General features: G+C 54.2%; 1 protein-coding gene across 1 annotated transcript in view; it reads left to right on the plus strand.

Moving 5' to 3' along the window:
- The window catches only part of SZT2 (SZT2 subunit of KICSTOR complex), a 53,047-nt gene that overhangs the window by 29,117 nt on the left and 11,191 nt on the right, over positions 1-12,739 (plus strand). The window contains exons 34-58 of the mRNA XM_054515698.1: positions 19-135; positions 242-305; positions 666-851; positions 924-1,256; positions 1,382-1,571; positions 1,965-2,039; positions 2,214-2,352; positions 2,587-2,707; positions 2,948-3,077; positions 3,184-3,336; positions 3,453-3,555; positions 3,923-4,040; positions 4,263-4,372; positions 4,805-4,925; positions 5,409-5,573; positions 6,172-6,256; positions 8,507-8,696; positions 8,783-9,003; positions 9,346-9,515; positions 9,685-9,851; positions 10,266-10,363; positions 11,181-11,313; positions 11,424-11,551; positions 11,843-11,973; positions 12,163-12,345. Of these exons, the coding sequence (XP_054371673.1) occupies positions 19-135; positions 242-305; positions 666-851; positions 924-1,256; positions 1,382-1,571; positions 1,965-2,039; positions 2,214-2,352; positions 2,587-2,707; positions 2,948-3,077; positions 3,184-3,336; positions 3,453-3,555; positions 3,923-4,040; positions 4,263-4,372; positions 4,805-4,925; positions 5,409-5,573; positions 6,172-6,256; positions 8,507-8,696; positions 8,783-9,003; positions 9,346-9,515; positions 9,685-9,851; positions 10,266-10,363; positions 11,181-11,313; positions 11,424-11,551; positions 11,843-11,973; positions 12,163-12,345 (3,631 nt within the window). The remainder of the gene's footprint in view (positions 1-18; positions 136-241; positions 306-665; positions 852-923; positions 1,257-1,381; positions 1,572-1,964; positions 2,040-2,213; positions 2,353-2,586; positions 2,708-2,947; positions 3,078-3,183; positions 3,337-3,452; positions 3,556-3,922; positions 4,041-4,262; positions 4,373-4,804; positions 4,926-5,408; positions 5,574-6,171; positions 6,257-8,506; positions 8,697-8,782; positions 9,004-9,345; positions 9,516-9,684; positions 9,852-10,265; positions 10,364-11,180; positions 11,314-11,423; positions 11,552-11,842; positions 11,974-12,162; positions 12,346-12,739) is intronic.

Genomic DNA, 12,739 nt, shown 5'->3' on the forward strand with positions numbered 1-12,739 from the left:
CTCTCTCTCCTGTGACAGATGCACCTCTGAGAGCAGCGTGTCCTTCACGCGCTCTCCAGGGCAGCCATCCTCTTTCCGCTCAGATGAGGACATCATGCACAACCTGGAACGGCTCCCATCCACTGGAGATGAGAGGTAGGGCACTGCACAGCCCCTCACTGCTTCCTTTTACTGCCTGGAAGCTGCTCTGTGGTAGCTGAATGAGTGAGAAGGACTGGTTGATTCTTTGTCTCTCTCCTAGGCACCCTGCCCTTTCCAACCTCCCTGGAGTGCACAGGCAGGCTATTGAAGCCACCATGAATGAGGTAAGCCAGATTTGCCTTCCTGCTTCCAGCTAGAGCACTCAACTCCTCTTCCACACTTCCTAGCCTGCTCCAAGCTGCAGCCTGTCAGCTGAACTGACTGTTAGGCTTCCTGGTGTCACATAAGATGTTATCCTTGTAGTTCCCAAAACTGTGGGATTACCCAGAGAAAATTCTTGCTTGCAGTTGGGGTGGGCCAGGCAGAGCTGTGTTCTAAAGGCCTTTTCTTAGCTACATTCAGGAGATGAGGGATGTGGCTGATGAGAGAGGCTACCTTCATCCTATTGGGGCTTGGGTGAGAGCTGGGGGAGGCTTGCAAACTCAGGTGACCTGGATGTTGCTCTGTGTCCTTGCTCTGCTCAGATTCGCTGGCTCCTGGACGATGAGATTGTGTCAGCACTGCGTCACTCGCAGGTCATCAGCACCTCCATCCTGCACAGGGTGGCCACCCACATCTATAACTCCAAGGGCAGGCCCAGCTGCCACAGCGAGGTGGTGCTGCTCCAGTTTGTCTTTGGGCCTGAGCACTCTCTGGAGAAGTTCAAGGAGGTAAAGAGAAAGCCCTGGGGCAGCACCATGCTTTGCTTGCTAGCAGGATGCTTATTCTTCTCTGTGTTGCAGGAGTTCAGGAGAATGGCTCTGCCAGGCTACATGCTGAACGCAGAAGGCAACGACTACCACTACATCTCCATCAGCCGCCTGCACTCCAGGAGGACTGCTCCAGAGCCTTCAGGGACACCCTGCTTGCAGCAGCCAGCTGCAGGGGGCACCAGGACAGGTGGTGGCCAGGAAGGGACCAGTGAAACAGAAGCAGAAGGCTCTGAGCTGTCACACCACACAAGCTGTGTCCTCCCAGAAGAAGGCCAGGGTCTCTGGGAGTGGCCAGAGAGTGAGACACGCATTGTGCCTGACACAGGGAACCCTGCAGGTGGAGGCAGCCACACACTGAATGAGGTGAGAAGCTCTGAACAATCTGTTGGTGAGAAGCTGTGGGACACTGATGACAAGGAAGGATGATGGGATTTTTTTTTTTCAGTGCCTGTTTTTCTCATCATTTTTGTGACTTTGGCTTTATGCAGGCTCCAGGAGATATGCTGAGACTTGATCAAAACAGAGCACCAGGCCAGGACTCCATGGAAGAGGCAGTTCCAGAGACAACCATACAGTCATTGCCATCATCATCATCTGAAAAGGGAAACAGTGAGAAATCACCACTGGTGACACCATCTGCAGCAAGCCTGTCTGAGTCTGTAACACAGGGCAGGGAAGGTAGGAGCTGCAGTGTGGGCAGGATGTACCTCAACATCAGAAACTTTAAAGGGAAGAGGCTAGTTCTGGCTGTGACATAGATAATATAACTATTACTCCTATTCCTGTCCCTAAATACCTGGATTAGTACCAGGACTTTGGTCTCTTCCTTGCCAGGGTGCTGGCAGTTCAGTGCTTAACAGTACCCAAGATGCTGTGCTGCTGCCCTGATATCCCTGATGACATGCAGTTCCTGGTGACTTCAGAGTGGCTGTGAGAGCCCCATTCCCCAGCACTGCCTCCCCGTGGCCAGCACAGCCTGGCTGTCCTGTGGCATGATGTTTCTGCAGCGGATGGGGCATGTGATGGGGCCTAGCAAGTACTTTCATGGTCAAACCCCTCTTCTCCCTGCAGGCTCCAGCAGGCAGCGTCCCAGCCGTGTGCAGAGCCTCGTGTCGAGCCAGGGCAGCATGGACTCTGACCATCTGGGTGAGTCTGCCAGGGCAGGGGGCTGACAGTGTGTGGTGGCACTGACAGTGACACACAGGGGGGTCAGTGTTCCTGGGCTGGGGTGAGCCCTGAGAGCAGGGTTTGTGAGTGACTGCCCTGCCCAGGGAGGAGGTGTTTTGCCAGGCCTAGGGCTGAAGTGAGGCTGCATTGCAGGTTATGATGGGGGAAGCAGTGACTCGGAGTATGAGGAGGCGTTAATGAGTGACCAGGAACCCAGGTGCCCCCTTATGCCGGATTTCTGGCTCATCATAAAAATCCATCAGGACCGAGTGGAGGTCTACTACCACACACGGTAAGGAGGCTCCCCTGTCTGACCACTGCCTCTCTGCACTGTGACCTTGTTGCCACTCACTCATCTCTGGATACAATCTCCTCCCTGCCTACTGTGGATGGGAAGTTGCAGGACTAGATTGGTGCTCTATAAGGGGAAAACTGCCATCCTTTCCCACTGTGTTCCTGCTCCCAGTACCCAGTGATGGGCACTGTCCAGGTGCCCTGCTGACCCCATTCTCCCTTATTCATAAAGCAGCCTGAGTGTGGAGAAGGCAGAATCAGCAGAGACAGAAGAGGAGCAGCCAGGGGAGTGCCAGAGTCTCAACCAGGTGGTGGTGAAGAAGATCAGTGAAATCTGCAGGGTTGTCAATCAGGTAACAAATCTTAAGAGGGAACTAACAGAGCTGCCAGTGATTAGATGGCTTAAATCAGAAGGGACCTCTGGAGGTTGTTGAGTCAGGGCTCAGCTCAGAGGGCCTGGGGAGCCAGTTCAGCTGGTGGAGTCCCAGCTTGGGGGGGTCACAGGAAAAGGGACTCAGTCTGTCCCTAAGCACTTCTTGTTGTCTTCCGTGGCTGTGCAAGCGACAGTATCAATCTTTCCTCATCCTTTGCAGCGCTTGCTGCTGCAGGACCTGCATGACAGCCACATATGCAACTCATTACTTGTGGCAGAAAGTGAGGAGGACATCTGGAAGAGTGAAACACCCTATACTTCATACAGGCAGCGTGTGATGCCCACGGATGGTATGGATATTCCTTTAGCCACGCCTCAGCTGTAGTGCTACAGAGATGCCTAAGAAGATGTTAACTTCCATGCTGTGGCCCCAGCTGTGTCCTATGCTCTTTACAGATTACTCTGTAGAGGAGAGCTACCAGCCCCGGGACTACCTGGCTGCCACCATGCAGTTCATGCCAGGGCACTTTGCTTGTGGGGTGGTGTGGAGCACACTCATCCACGTGCATTCACGCCTCAAGATGGGCCCCAACATGGGCGTCTCACGAGGTACGTACAGCCCAGGTTCCTCTCTCCCGTGTGACGTGTCAGGAGTCCAGCTGCTGGCTGGACTGGCACTCCAGGGAAGGGTATGTGGGATAGCTAATGTCCCACACTGCCCACAGCTATCCAGGCACTTCGCTCCGTGCTCAACGCCTTCTCTGTGGTGAACAGGAAGAATATGTTTGTCTACCAGGAACGTGCCACTAAATCTGTTTTCTACCTCCGGTAAGAAGCCAGTGTGACTTGTTGGCCTTGCTATGTGTGTTACACAGACTGAGAGCTCCTTGGGACAGAAAGTGTCTGCCCAGCCTCAGGGACCATGTTGTGACCCAAGCAGCAAATATCTGATTTCTGATGAGTCAGTCACATCAAGCAAGACCCATCCTGTTCTCCCTGTGCTAAGCCTTTACATAGGAGGAAAAATGGATGGCTTTTTTGAGGGGGCCAGAGAGCAATTTCTCCACAAACTCCATATTCTAAGGACTAGTCCCCACAAAGTACACAGGGGAGAGCAAGGAAGATGTGGATCTTCTGTGGATGTACAATACTGTCATCCTTGGGCATGAAGGCTGACATATCTTTCTGTATTCAGGCTGACTGAAACCACCCACAGTGGGAAGGTGTGGGAAGCAGAGAGCAGCCTTAGTGCATCATCTCGCTCACTGGCACTGACACGCAGCCAGGAGCCCATTTACACTGAGGATCTCATGGTGAGTCTGCTGCTCTCTGTGAGTGGATGTGGGTGCTCATGGTCACAGGAATGGGGGCAGCTCAGTAGTCCCAGCAACCTGGATTTTATGTGGGGTAAAACTTACACTGGAGATGTGTGGGAGTGGGGCAGCAGTGGGTGGCATCTGCCTGACAGCCTGGGACAATGATGGATCTAGAATTCATGTGAAACTACTTCCACATGGCTGCTTTTGTTTCTCCAGGGTTCTCGTTCCTCTCTGGACACCGCCTCATGCCGTAGTGTGGACTCTGCCCGCCCTGTGGGACAGATAGACAGACACATCCAGCTGATGGTCCATGGTGTTGCCCCAGCAGGTATGTGTTAGAGCACCTGGCAGCAGAACTGTGCTGATGTAAAGCAGAGGAACAAAGCTCTGCTCCCTGCCTTCTTGCTTGAGGAGAGGAATCTCACTCCTGAGCAAATAGCTTTTCCTTAGCCCAGAGCTGCTCTCTGTTCTGTGTGGGTGAAAATATAAGGAAAGGATCCATAACCCACAATGAAACCTCCTGCAGACCCTGTGCAGGAGTGCATTTGTCTTTGCCTACTGCACCAGCAGTCTTCTGTGATCATAAACCCATAGAAAAATACATCTGAAGAAACTGATGGTGGGGAAAGTCATGTTCCCATTAGGAAGTGAGTGTGAGGATGGTACATCTTGAACAGGGAGGGAGAGGTGGCTGTAGTCAGTAAGACTGACTTACTGGATGGGGTGAAAAAGCTGCTGTTACCTTTGCTCCCCTGTCAGGGCCCTGAGATCACAGACGAGCTGGTGAAGGTGCTGCGCAGACGCCTGGATGAGGCCACCCTGGACATCATCACTGTCATGCTGGTGCGGAACTGCAAGCTGACCCCAGCAGATGTGGAGGTACCTCACTGCTAATCTGCTCTCTTTATCCCAGGGCACTGTCCTGCATTTTCACCTGTCTCAGCTGCTACTGCCCCAGGGGCGCCCGGGGCAGTTTGCTACATCCTGTTCCCTGCTCCCGTGCTTGCTCAGGCTATCATTGAGGGAAATACTGAGGGATATACTGTGTGGGTGCCAGGGTATCTGGGGGATTCCCTCTGCTGGGTTTGTAGCATGGCAGGACTGTGCCCTCCTTCCCACACCTTGGAATGAATGTCTGCCTGTATCTTGGGGCTGTCCTGGGCAGGGCCAGGAGTTGGACTTTGATGATCCTTGTGGTCCCATCTAATTCAGGATATTCTGTGATCTGTCTCAGGACACTGTCTAGGGTTCTGCCCCCCACACTTCTCCCTTTGCAGAGCCAACTGACACCATTTTTATCAGTATTAGAGCCCCAGGGCAGGCTGCTAGTCCCAGCTGGGTTTTAAAGGCTCCTGTGTGCAGTTTATCCAGCCCCCCGGGACACCGCCCACCGAGGTCCTGCAGTTCTCGCTGCCGCCCTCGGCCGTGCCCTGGCTGCACGCCGTGGCCCATTACCTGCGCCAGAACCTGCTCATCTTCCTGCACACCCCCAAGTACACCGACAGCAACGTGGAGCACCACTTCAAGGTGAGCAGGGCTGGGGCTGGGACAGGAGTCTGCCCAGCTTCAGCTGCTGCTGGGGGCATTCGTTTGGGCAGCTCAGACACCATGTTGCCAGCTCTGCCATGGAGGGTTGGGGAGAAACTGACACCAACTCCTGAGGCCTGGGGGAGTTTTACAGGACTGAGCACATCCTGATGAGCCCAGACAGGCCATGCTTTCATGCCAGGCAGTCACTGTGCAAAAAGCAGCAACTACAGAACTCATGCCCACAGTCGTCTCCCAGGAGCATGGGAGAAGACCCCCTTTCAAAGCTGAACTTGGCTCCTTGCATGGCTCCGTCAGATCTAAGGACTGAAACATCAGGATTAATAAAAATTTGGGAGCTGCTACCCACTCCTTAGCAGGGCCATAGTAAAGACAGATAGGTAGTACCATATTACTCTGTATGAACTGTAAGATGTTCCTTCACCCCAGCAGTTGTGAAGGCTGTGTTGGCAAGTGTTTTGAGTAGATCTGGATTTGATTCTATGGGTTGGGGAATGAGCTCTGCATATACACAAGCCTCTTTCCAGTTAAGGTAAGTTCTCTAATCTTTGTCAGTATTCTTCCTTGTTCTCTTTAGCACTACTTCAACCACAATGGGAGCATCCCTGACCAGGATCTCTATTTGTACAACAAGCCAGGTGGCCAAGGCACTGGTGGAAAAGGTATTGTGCTCACTTCTTCTGAAACAGGGTATGGGGCTGTGTGTTGGGGAGGTGTTTCCATGCTGGAGAGCTATGACTGACTGAGGAAGGTCAGTGCTGGGGGAGTGTGTTCCTCCATGGCTGCAGGGTGAGTAAGGTGTGTGCCTGAGGGACTGCACACCTCTGCATGTGTGGCAGAGCAAACTAAGGCCTCCCACAAAGCAGCTTGCTAAGCTTGACCTGTTGCTGCAGGAAGCAGCTCTAGACACAGTGAGACCTCAGTGTGGGGCACAGAGGCTCCATAGGGCAGGGGGTGGGAGCAGTTGTGGCAGAAGCCTTGCTGCAAAGGGAAATCTGGGTGTGTGTGGGCAATGTCCTTGTTTTTTCTCTAGACTGCTGGAGAGGGGATTGGATAGGGCTCACCCTGCAGCAGGTTGTCACATCATGTTTTGTCCAGGCCGTGTGGTCTGTCACCTGGCCGTTGTGTGACTTGTGCCCCTTGTGCACTGTTTGAATGTTCTTCTGTTATGTAGGTACCATGTCGGACCTTGTGCAGCACCTCTTTCCACTCTCTCACTTCCAAGGTAGCACCCCTGGCTCCAAGTGTTACTCCATCTCCTTTTCCCATGCAGCTCTCTGGTCCCAGCTGTTCTTGTTTTCCTTGTGTTGTGGCTTCAGCTCTGACTCCTCTGTGTGTTTGTGTGTGTATGTCTATAGCTGAGCCCTGTTTCTTGCTGGCTGGATAAAGGAGCAAACAGAACCTGTTGCCTTGAGGTGGCAGCTCAGTGATTCCCAGCTTGCAAGCAGTGAACACCAAAGTCCTGCATCTTTTTTCCCACAGGTCCAAACAGGCATCTCTTCCCTGAGGAAAATGGGAGTCCTGGTGTTTCAAATGTCATTGATGCTCCAGGGTGTAGCATCATCACTCTCCCAGTGGCTGTGTCCTGGTGTGGGGTGTTCCCTTGCTTACCAAAGGGCTGGAGTGGCCAGGTGCTATTAGATGTGTGCTTTGTAATTCAGTGAGCCGGGGTCAGAGGGGCTCAGAGACCCCCACAGATGGGAGATAACAGTTCTCCAGCACCCCACCTCCAGTGCACCAGGCAGTAAGACCCTTGGCAGCTCTTGCTGATGTACCTGACTGAAGCAGAGCAGAGATACAAAAATGGATGTAATAGGGAAATGTGCCAGAGGCTGAAGAGGCTGAGTGTGGGAATTTATCCAGGAGAAGAAAAGGGGAATGGTCTATAATTGCCACATGATCATTCAGCCATTTCAGTGGGCCTAGGGGCAACTGCCAAACCAGACTGTTAAGGAGTTGTGCCCTTTACTGCTTAAAGAAAGAAAGTCTGGTTGGTAGAGCTCATATTCACTGTCGTGTGGGGCAGATTTCCTGCTCTGTATTGGCACCCATGTCCTGGAGAGCTGCTCTGCTGCAGCAAGAGGCTCTGTGGGGGTTGCTCATAGGTGTAGTTTCCTTTCCTCAGTGTGGATGCACATGAGCTGCCCTCTGATTTGAACCTCTCTCCTTTGTGAGCATCTCTCTCCATCCCAGTGCACTCTCCCTTGTGTCTGCTATGCCTTGGAGGAAAGGTTGCTGCAGAGCTTGTGCTTCACAGGGAATGATGGACACTGGGTGGTTGTGCTGCTGAGCCGACAGGCAGGGGCTGAACTTTGCAGTGACTCCAGGCTAGTCCTGGGTGTGAGCCTGCCTTGTCCCCAGTCCTACCTGGCTGGAGTGCATGGGGAAGGCACTTGATCCTGTTCAGGTGTACAGTGAGGAGGGGGCTGTGAGTGTAATCTGCAACAAGGTGTCCTGTCTGCAGGGACTATACATCCTTCACAGCCTGGAGGGGGCTGCTGAAGAGTATCTGGGCCCTGTACTCTGTCCCTTAAGAGGACAGGAATGGTGAGCCCCATCCTGGATCAATCTGCATAAAGGCTCTCCTGGTGCAAATGGAGATACTTTCCTCTTGCATGTGGTGCTGGACACCCCAGGAAGCTCCTGCAGGGCAAGGTGAAATCTGCTGTGACTCTACAGGAGAGAGATTCTTGGAATGATGGGGACACCCTGTGCCAAACATGCTTCTTACCGTGGCTCCCCACAGGCACAGCTAGCCTCTGCTGCCCTGGCTGCCTCCCCTCCTGTGGGCCCTGCCTGTGACACTCAACTCAAGTGGTGACATGATGGTGCAAGCTGGCAAGGTGCAGGCAGGCATGTGGGGCTGTACTTGGTGGGTGTTGATGGAGGCTGTTTCGGGTTCTGCCCCGCAGGAATCGCGTGCATTGCGCTGACGTTCGTGGATGAGCATGGCAGCCCCACCTTGCTGCCCCACGGGGAGAGGCCTGACCCTCTGAAGCTGCCTTCCCCCTCTCCCATCGTGGGCCTGCTGCAGGACAGCGACTTTGAAAGCCTCACAGCCGTCAGCAGGCACCAGCCAGGGGCTGAACCCCCTGCCTTCAGGTGAGGAGCTGGCCAGCAGCTGCCATTGCCCACAGCCCCCACGTGCCCTGGGGCACCTCGGGGGCTGGGAAGGCAGGGCTGAAGAGCCAGAACTCCCCTTTCCCCACAGAGCCTTGCGTGCGGGTGCGCCTGGATATCTGGGAGAAGGGCAACATCAGCCTGCTGCAGCTGTCGGAGAAGCTGCGCGGGGCCCTGCGCCACGCGCTCTGCGACGCCGTCATGGAGTTCCTCGTGCTGCCGGCCCCGCTGTGTGTGGAAGCTGCCTGCCCCCTCAGTGCTGCAGACTTGGAGGACCTGAGCTCTGCAGGTGAGACCCTGGCCAGGAGGAGGCCCCACCTTGGGCCTTTGCCCAGCCTTGCTCCTCCTGCCTGGCCTGCAGGAGCTTGGCTGTGCTGGGGGAATCTGGTTGGGTGGGCAAGGAGGGAGGAAGCTGCTCTCCTGTGTGGTGTCTTGGGGAAGAAGCATCATAGACATTGGTGTTGGAGAGATATTTAAGGTCTGTCTGTTCCCCAGGACTGAATCCACTTTGCTGGATGTTACTGATGGCTCTTTTCCTTCTCTCCAGCCAGGCTCTGGCCAGACACAATGGGGTACCCAGCAGCTTTGCAGGGGGAGGCTCTGCAGAGTTTGATTTGCTTTGTCTCCCCAGGAGGCCTAAGGAGGACCATGTCAGAGACCAAGGGCCTGGCCCTGGCCAGTGGGGGGCCTGGCAGAAGCTGTCCTCCACCCCTGCACTTCACCTCTGCACCTTCACCAAGCTCTGGAGAGCCAGTGACACCCACAAACAAGCTGGGACGCCGCAGCTTCTGGGACATGCTGGTAACATTGCTGAAGGAACAGGGCCTATAACATCCTCATAGTGTCAGAGGAATGGACAGTAGGGATCTGGCTGGGAATGGGAAGCCAGGCTTGCAACAGGGACTTTGAGATCAGGGCACTGACTGGGCTGTGTATGTGCACAACATTAACTTATCCCTTCCTCCCCTAGAGCAAGACAGAGTCCTCAGAGCTGGGCAGCCCCAAGACTACTGATGACATTGTGCTGGAGAGGCCAGAGGAGGCTCGCACGAGACGGCGGCACAAGACAGAGAATGTCAAACAGCACCTGAGCCAGGATCGGGCCACGGCCACAGCTGAGCTGGAACAGGCACAGAGGCAAGCACAGCCTGCAGGCTGGACAGCCAGGATGCTGTTCCCCCAGTCTGTTGTACATTGCTCTGCATCCTGATGGCCTCTGGACCACATTCCTTTTCCTTGTAGTTTCTCCCTTACACTGCAGTTTAGGAAAGCTGCTTTCCACGCACAAAGCCTTATCCCTTACTGCTGGAGTGTTGCTGGGAGCACAGCTGTTTCTCCCTGCCAGAGATCCCTTCTCTGCACTGTGGGGCCCTGTGCAACACCTGACACTCATGGCTACTGACCAAGAGTGACCCAGCTCAAGGATTGTGTCAACCCAAAAAGGAGGCTCCCAGGGCTCTGCTCTGGAGCTGTGAGGGGACTGTTGCACTTTTCTGCCTTCACTACAGATGGCTGATGTAGTGTAACTGTGCATCCCTTCCCTCTCCTCAGGCGCCGAGCCTGCCAGTTGGAAGAAGGAGATGTAGGTACCATGCACCCACTCTTCAATCAAACCTGCCAGCAGTGGATGGCATTCATGAACCACCTGGGTATGTGTTTCAGCTCCTCCACATGGGCTGGGAGTGGGCCTTTCTACCCAGAGCTCTCAGGACAAGTCCTCTTCCAGTGGCATCCATCTTCATTCCTTGCTGGTCCTAGTTACACACCCTGTCTCTCCCCAAACCTCCCCAGAGTCACATTGGTCTCAGGGCCAGCATCAGCATTAGAAAGCTGTTGCAGGAGGCCTGGCATGTGCCTGTGCATCAGAACAAGCATTCTAAAGCCTGGGTTATGTCTGCCATGCTCCAAGTCTGGGGCTTGCTGAACTTGCCTGCAGCTGCTTTGGAGAGACCTGGACTCCAGCAACCAGCTGTGGTAGTGCTTGAGCTCCCAGGTGTAGCAGGGATGGAGGATCTGAGCCTCTGCAACATGCTCTGGGACTGTGAAGTTTCATGGGAGACCCTCTTGCAGGCAGGGAGGGAGATGATTGCAGGGATTTGGGGTTGTATGGCTGCTGTGTTGCTACTTTCTGGTTACCTTTCACTTTGGTGTTTGTACATCCTCTCACACTCCTGCTGGCAAAGTACGGCTCTCCTCTTCCTCTGATGTGGAGTAAGTCAGGGAACAAGTAATAAGTGGGGCAATAAAGTGCTGTGCTCAGAGCATACAGGGTGTTTGGTCCAGGTCCCACTTTGGGCCAGAACCTGAAACCAGGGGTTAGTTCAGGCTTCATCTTCTCGTCCATGTAATGTTCTTGTTCTCCAGCTCTGCCTGCCTCAGGCCCTTTGCCCTCTCCACTGCTCATGTGGGCAGGATGTGGCTCTGGGGCAGCTTGGCACCTTGTCCTACAGTACATCTTCCATGCAGGGTGCCCGTCGGTGCAGCAGTGCTCCTTGGAGATGGTTTCTCGTTTCCTCCTGTCCTCCATCCTAGTGGAAGTGGTGAACCTGGTCACTGCCCTGGCAAGTGACACCTCTGTCAAAGTGTTTGAGCAGATCTGGTGAGTTATGCAATTCACAGGTGGCTGTTTAGCACCAGCAGGTGTTGATCAGCTGTACTTTTACTGCCACAGCTCTACTTGGCAGCCACCTCTGGGGCTTTTCTTTGCAGCTACCATCGGGGCACTGCCTTCCTGCCCTATAAGTCTGGTCAGAATACCAGCCCTTGCCCTGGAGTCATCAGACACTTCATCCTGCTGGGACGCAACTTCCAGCAGTGGCGTTGCAGCACAGAACAGGGTGAGTGCCTGGCTGTGGTCCCTAGGACTGTGCTGGGGTCTTTTGGGGGGGGATATCAATGAACAGGGGTCCCCTCCTTACTGGGACAGGCTGCTTGTGCCCAGAGATGGGCACTGGGTTGGCTGGTTTTGCCCTCTGAGACCGTACTCTTGAATGTGCTTGTGACAGTTTATTTCAAGATGAGGTGAGCAGTACTATGGCAAAACATCCTGTCATGACATCTTAATGGCATGGTGGGACATAAAAGTGGGATGAACCAGTACTGAGGGTCATAACTGTGGCTTCTTCCAGTTCACAAAGGGCTCCAGCGCTTTGAGGCCATGGAATTCAGCTCAGCAGAGAGAGGCTCTGATCCCAGCCTTGTTGGTCGAGACCTGGTGCCCCGGCAAAGGTTCCTCTTCATGGAGATCATTGACAAAAAGGTAGTAATGGCTGTGGCTGTATACAGGGGACTGTAACTGAGCTCTTGCCATTCTCCCTGTTCCAGCCTGTCATCTGAAACTGGCTGCAGCTGCAGCAAGTACCTCCAGAACACCTGGGGCAGCCTGTGCTACCAGGCAGGCTCTCTCTGAGCATGTCCTTAAGTCTTCCTCCCCTTCCTCTCTCTCCAGCTGACCCTCTACACTTACAACTGGTCCCCAGACCTGGGAGCCAACTTGAACTGCTCCCTGACACGCCTGCTGCAGTGGCAGAATGCCCGGTCCCACATCGTGCACTGCCTGATCAGCCAAAAGCTGGGACTGTTCCACCACCACTGCTTCATGGACACACCCTGGCATGAGGACAGCAAGCAGGTAGGGCACCACTCCAGGGCGGGCAGTCCTTTCTTCTTCAGGAAGGGCCTTGGCAGTCTGGGGTTCTGAGGAAGCTTGCAAGTGCCTTTTATGTCCTGATTGGCAGGGCATCCCCAGACATTCATATGTCCAACTTCACCATTTCCAGCCAGACTGTTGCCCTGCTCTTGGAGACAGGTCATAAGAGAAGCCAGGTCCTTCTGCTGGCAGCACTTATTGGTGACTGAATTACTTAGAGTGGAGGCTGAGGAATGGGCTCCCCACTTCACATTAGAGTCATGGTGGGCCCAGGTGTGCTCTTTTTGGAACTGGTAGTGAAAAGGCTAACACAGATCTCAGCAGATGGCCAGAACTGGGTTTACTCTGGGGGTTCTTGCTCCAGGGCTGGCAGCAA

This window comes from Molothrus ater, chromosome 9, assembly GCF_012460135.2.
Source record: "Molothrus ater isolate BHLD 08-10-18 breed brown headed cowbird chromosome 9, BPBGC_Mater_1.1, whole genome shotgun sequence".
In the NCBI taxonomy this organism is placed as follows: Eukaryota; Metazoa; Chordata; class Aves; order Passeriformes; family Icteridae; genus Molothrus; species Molothrus ater.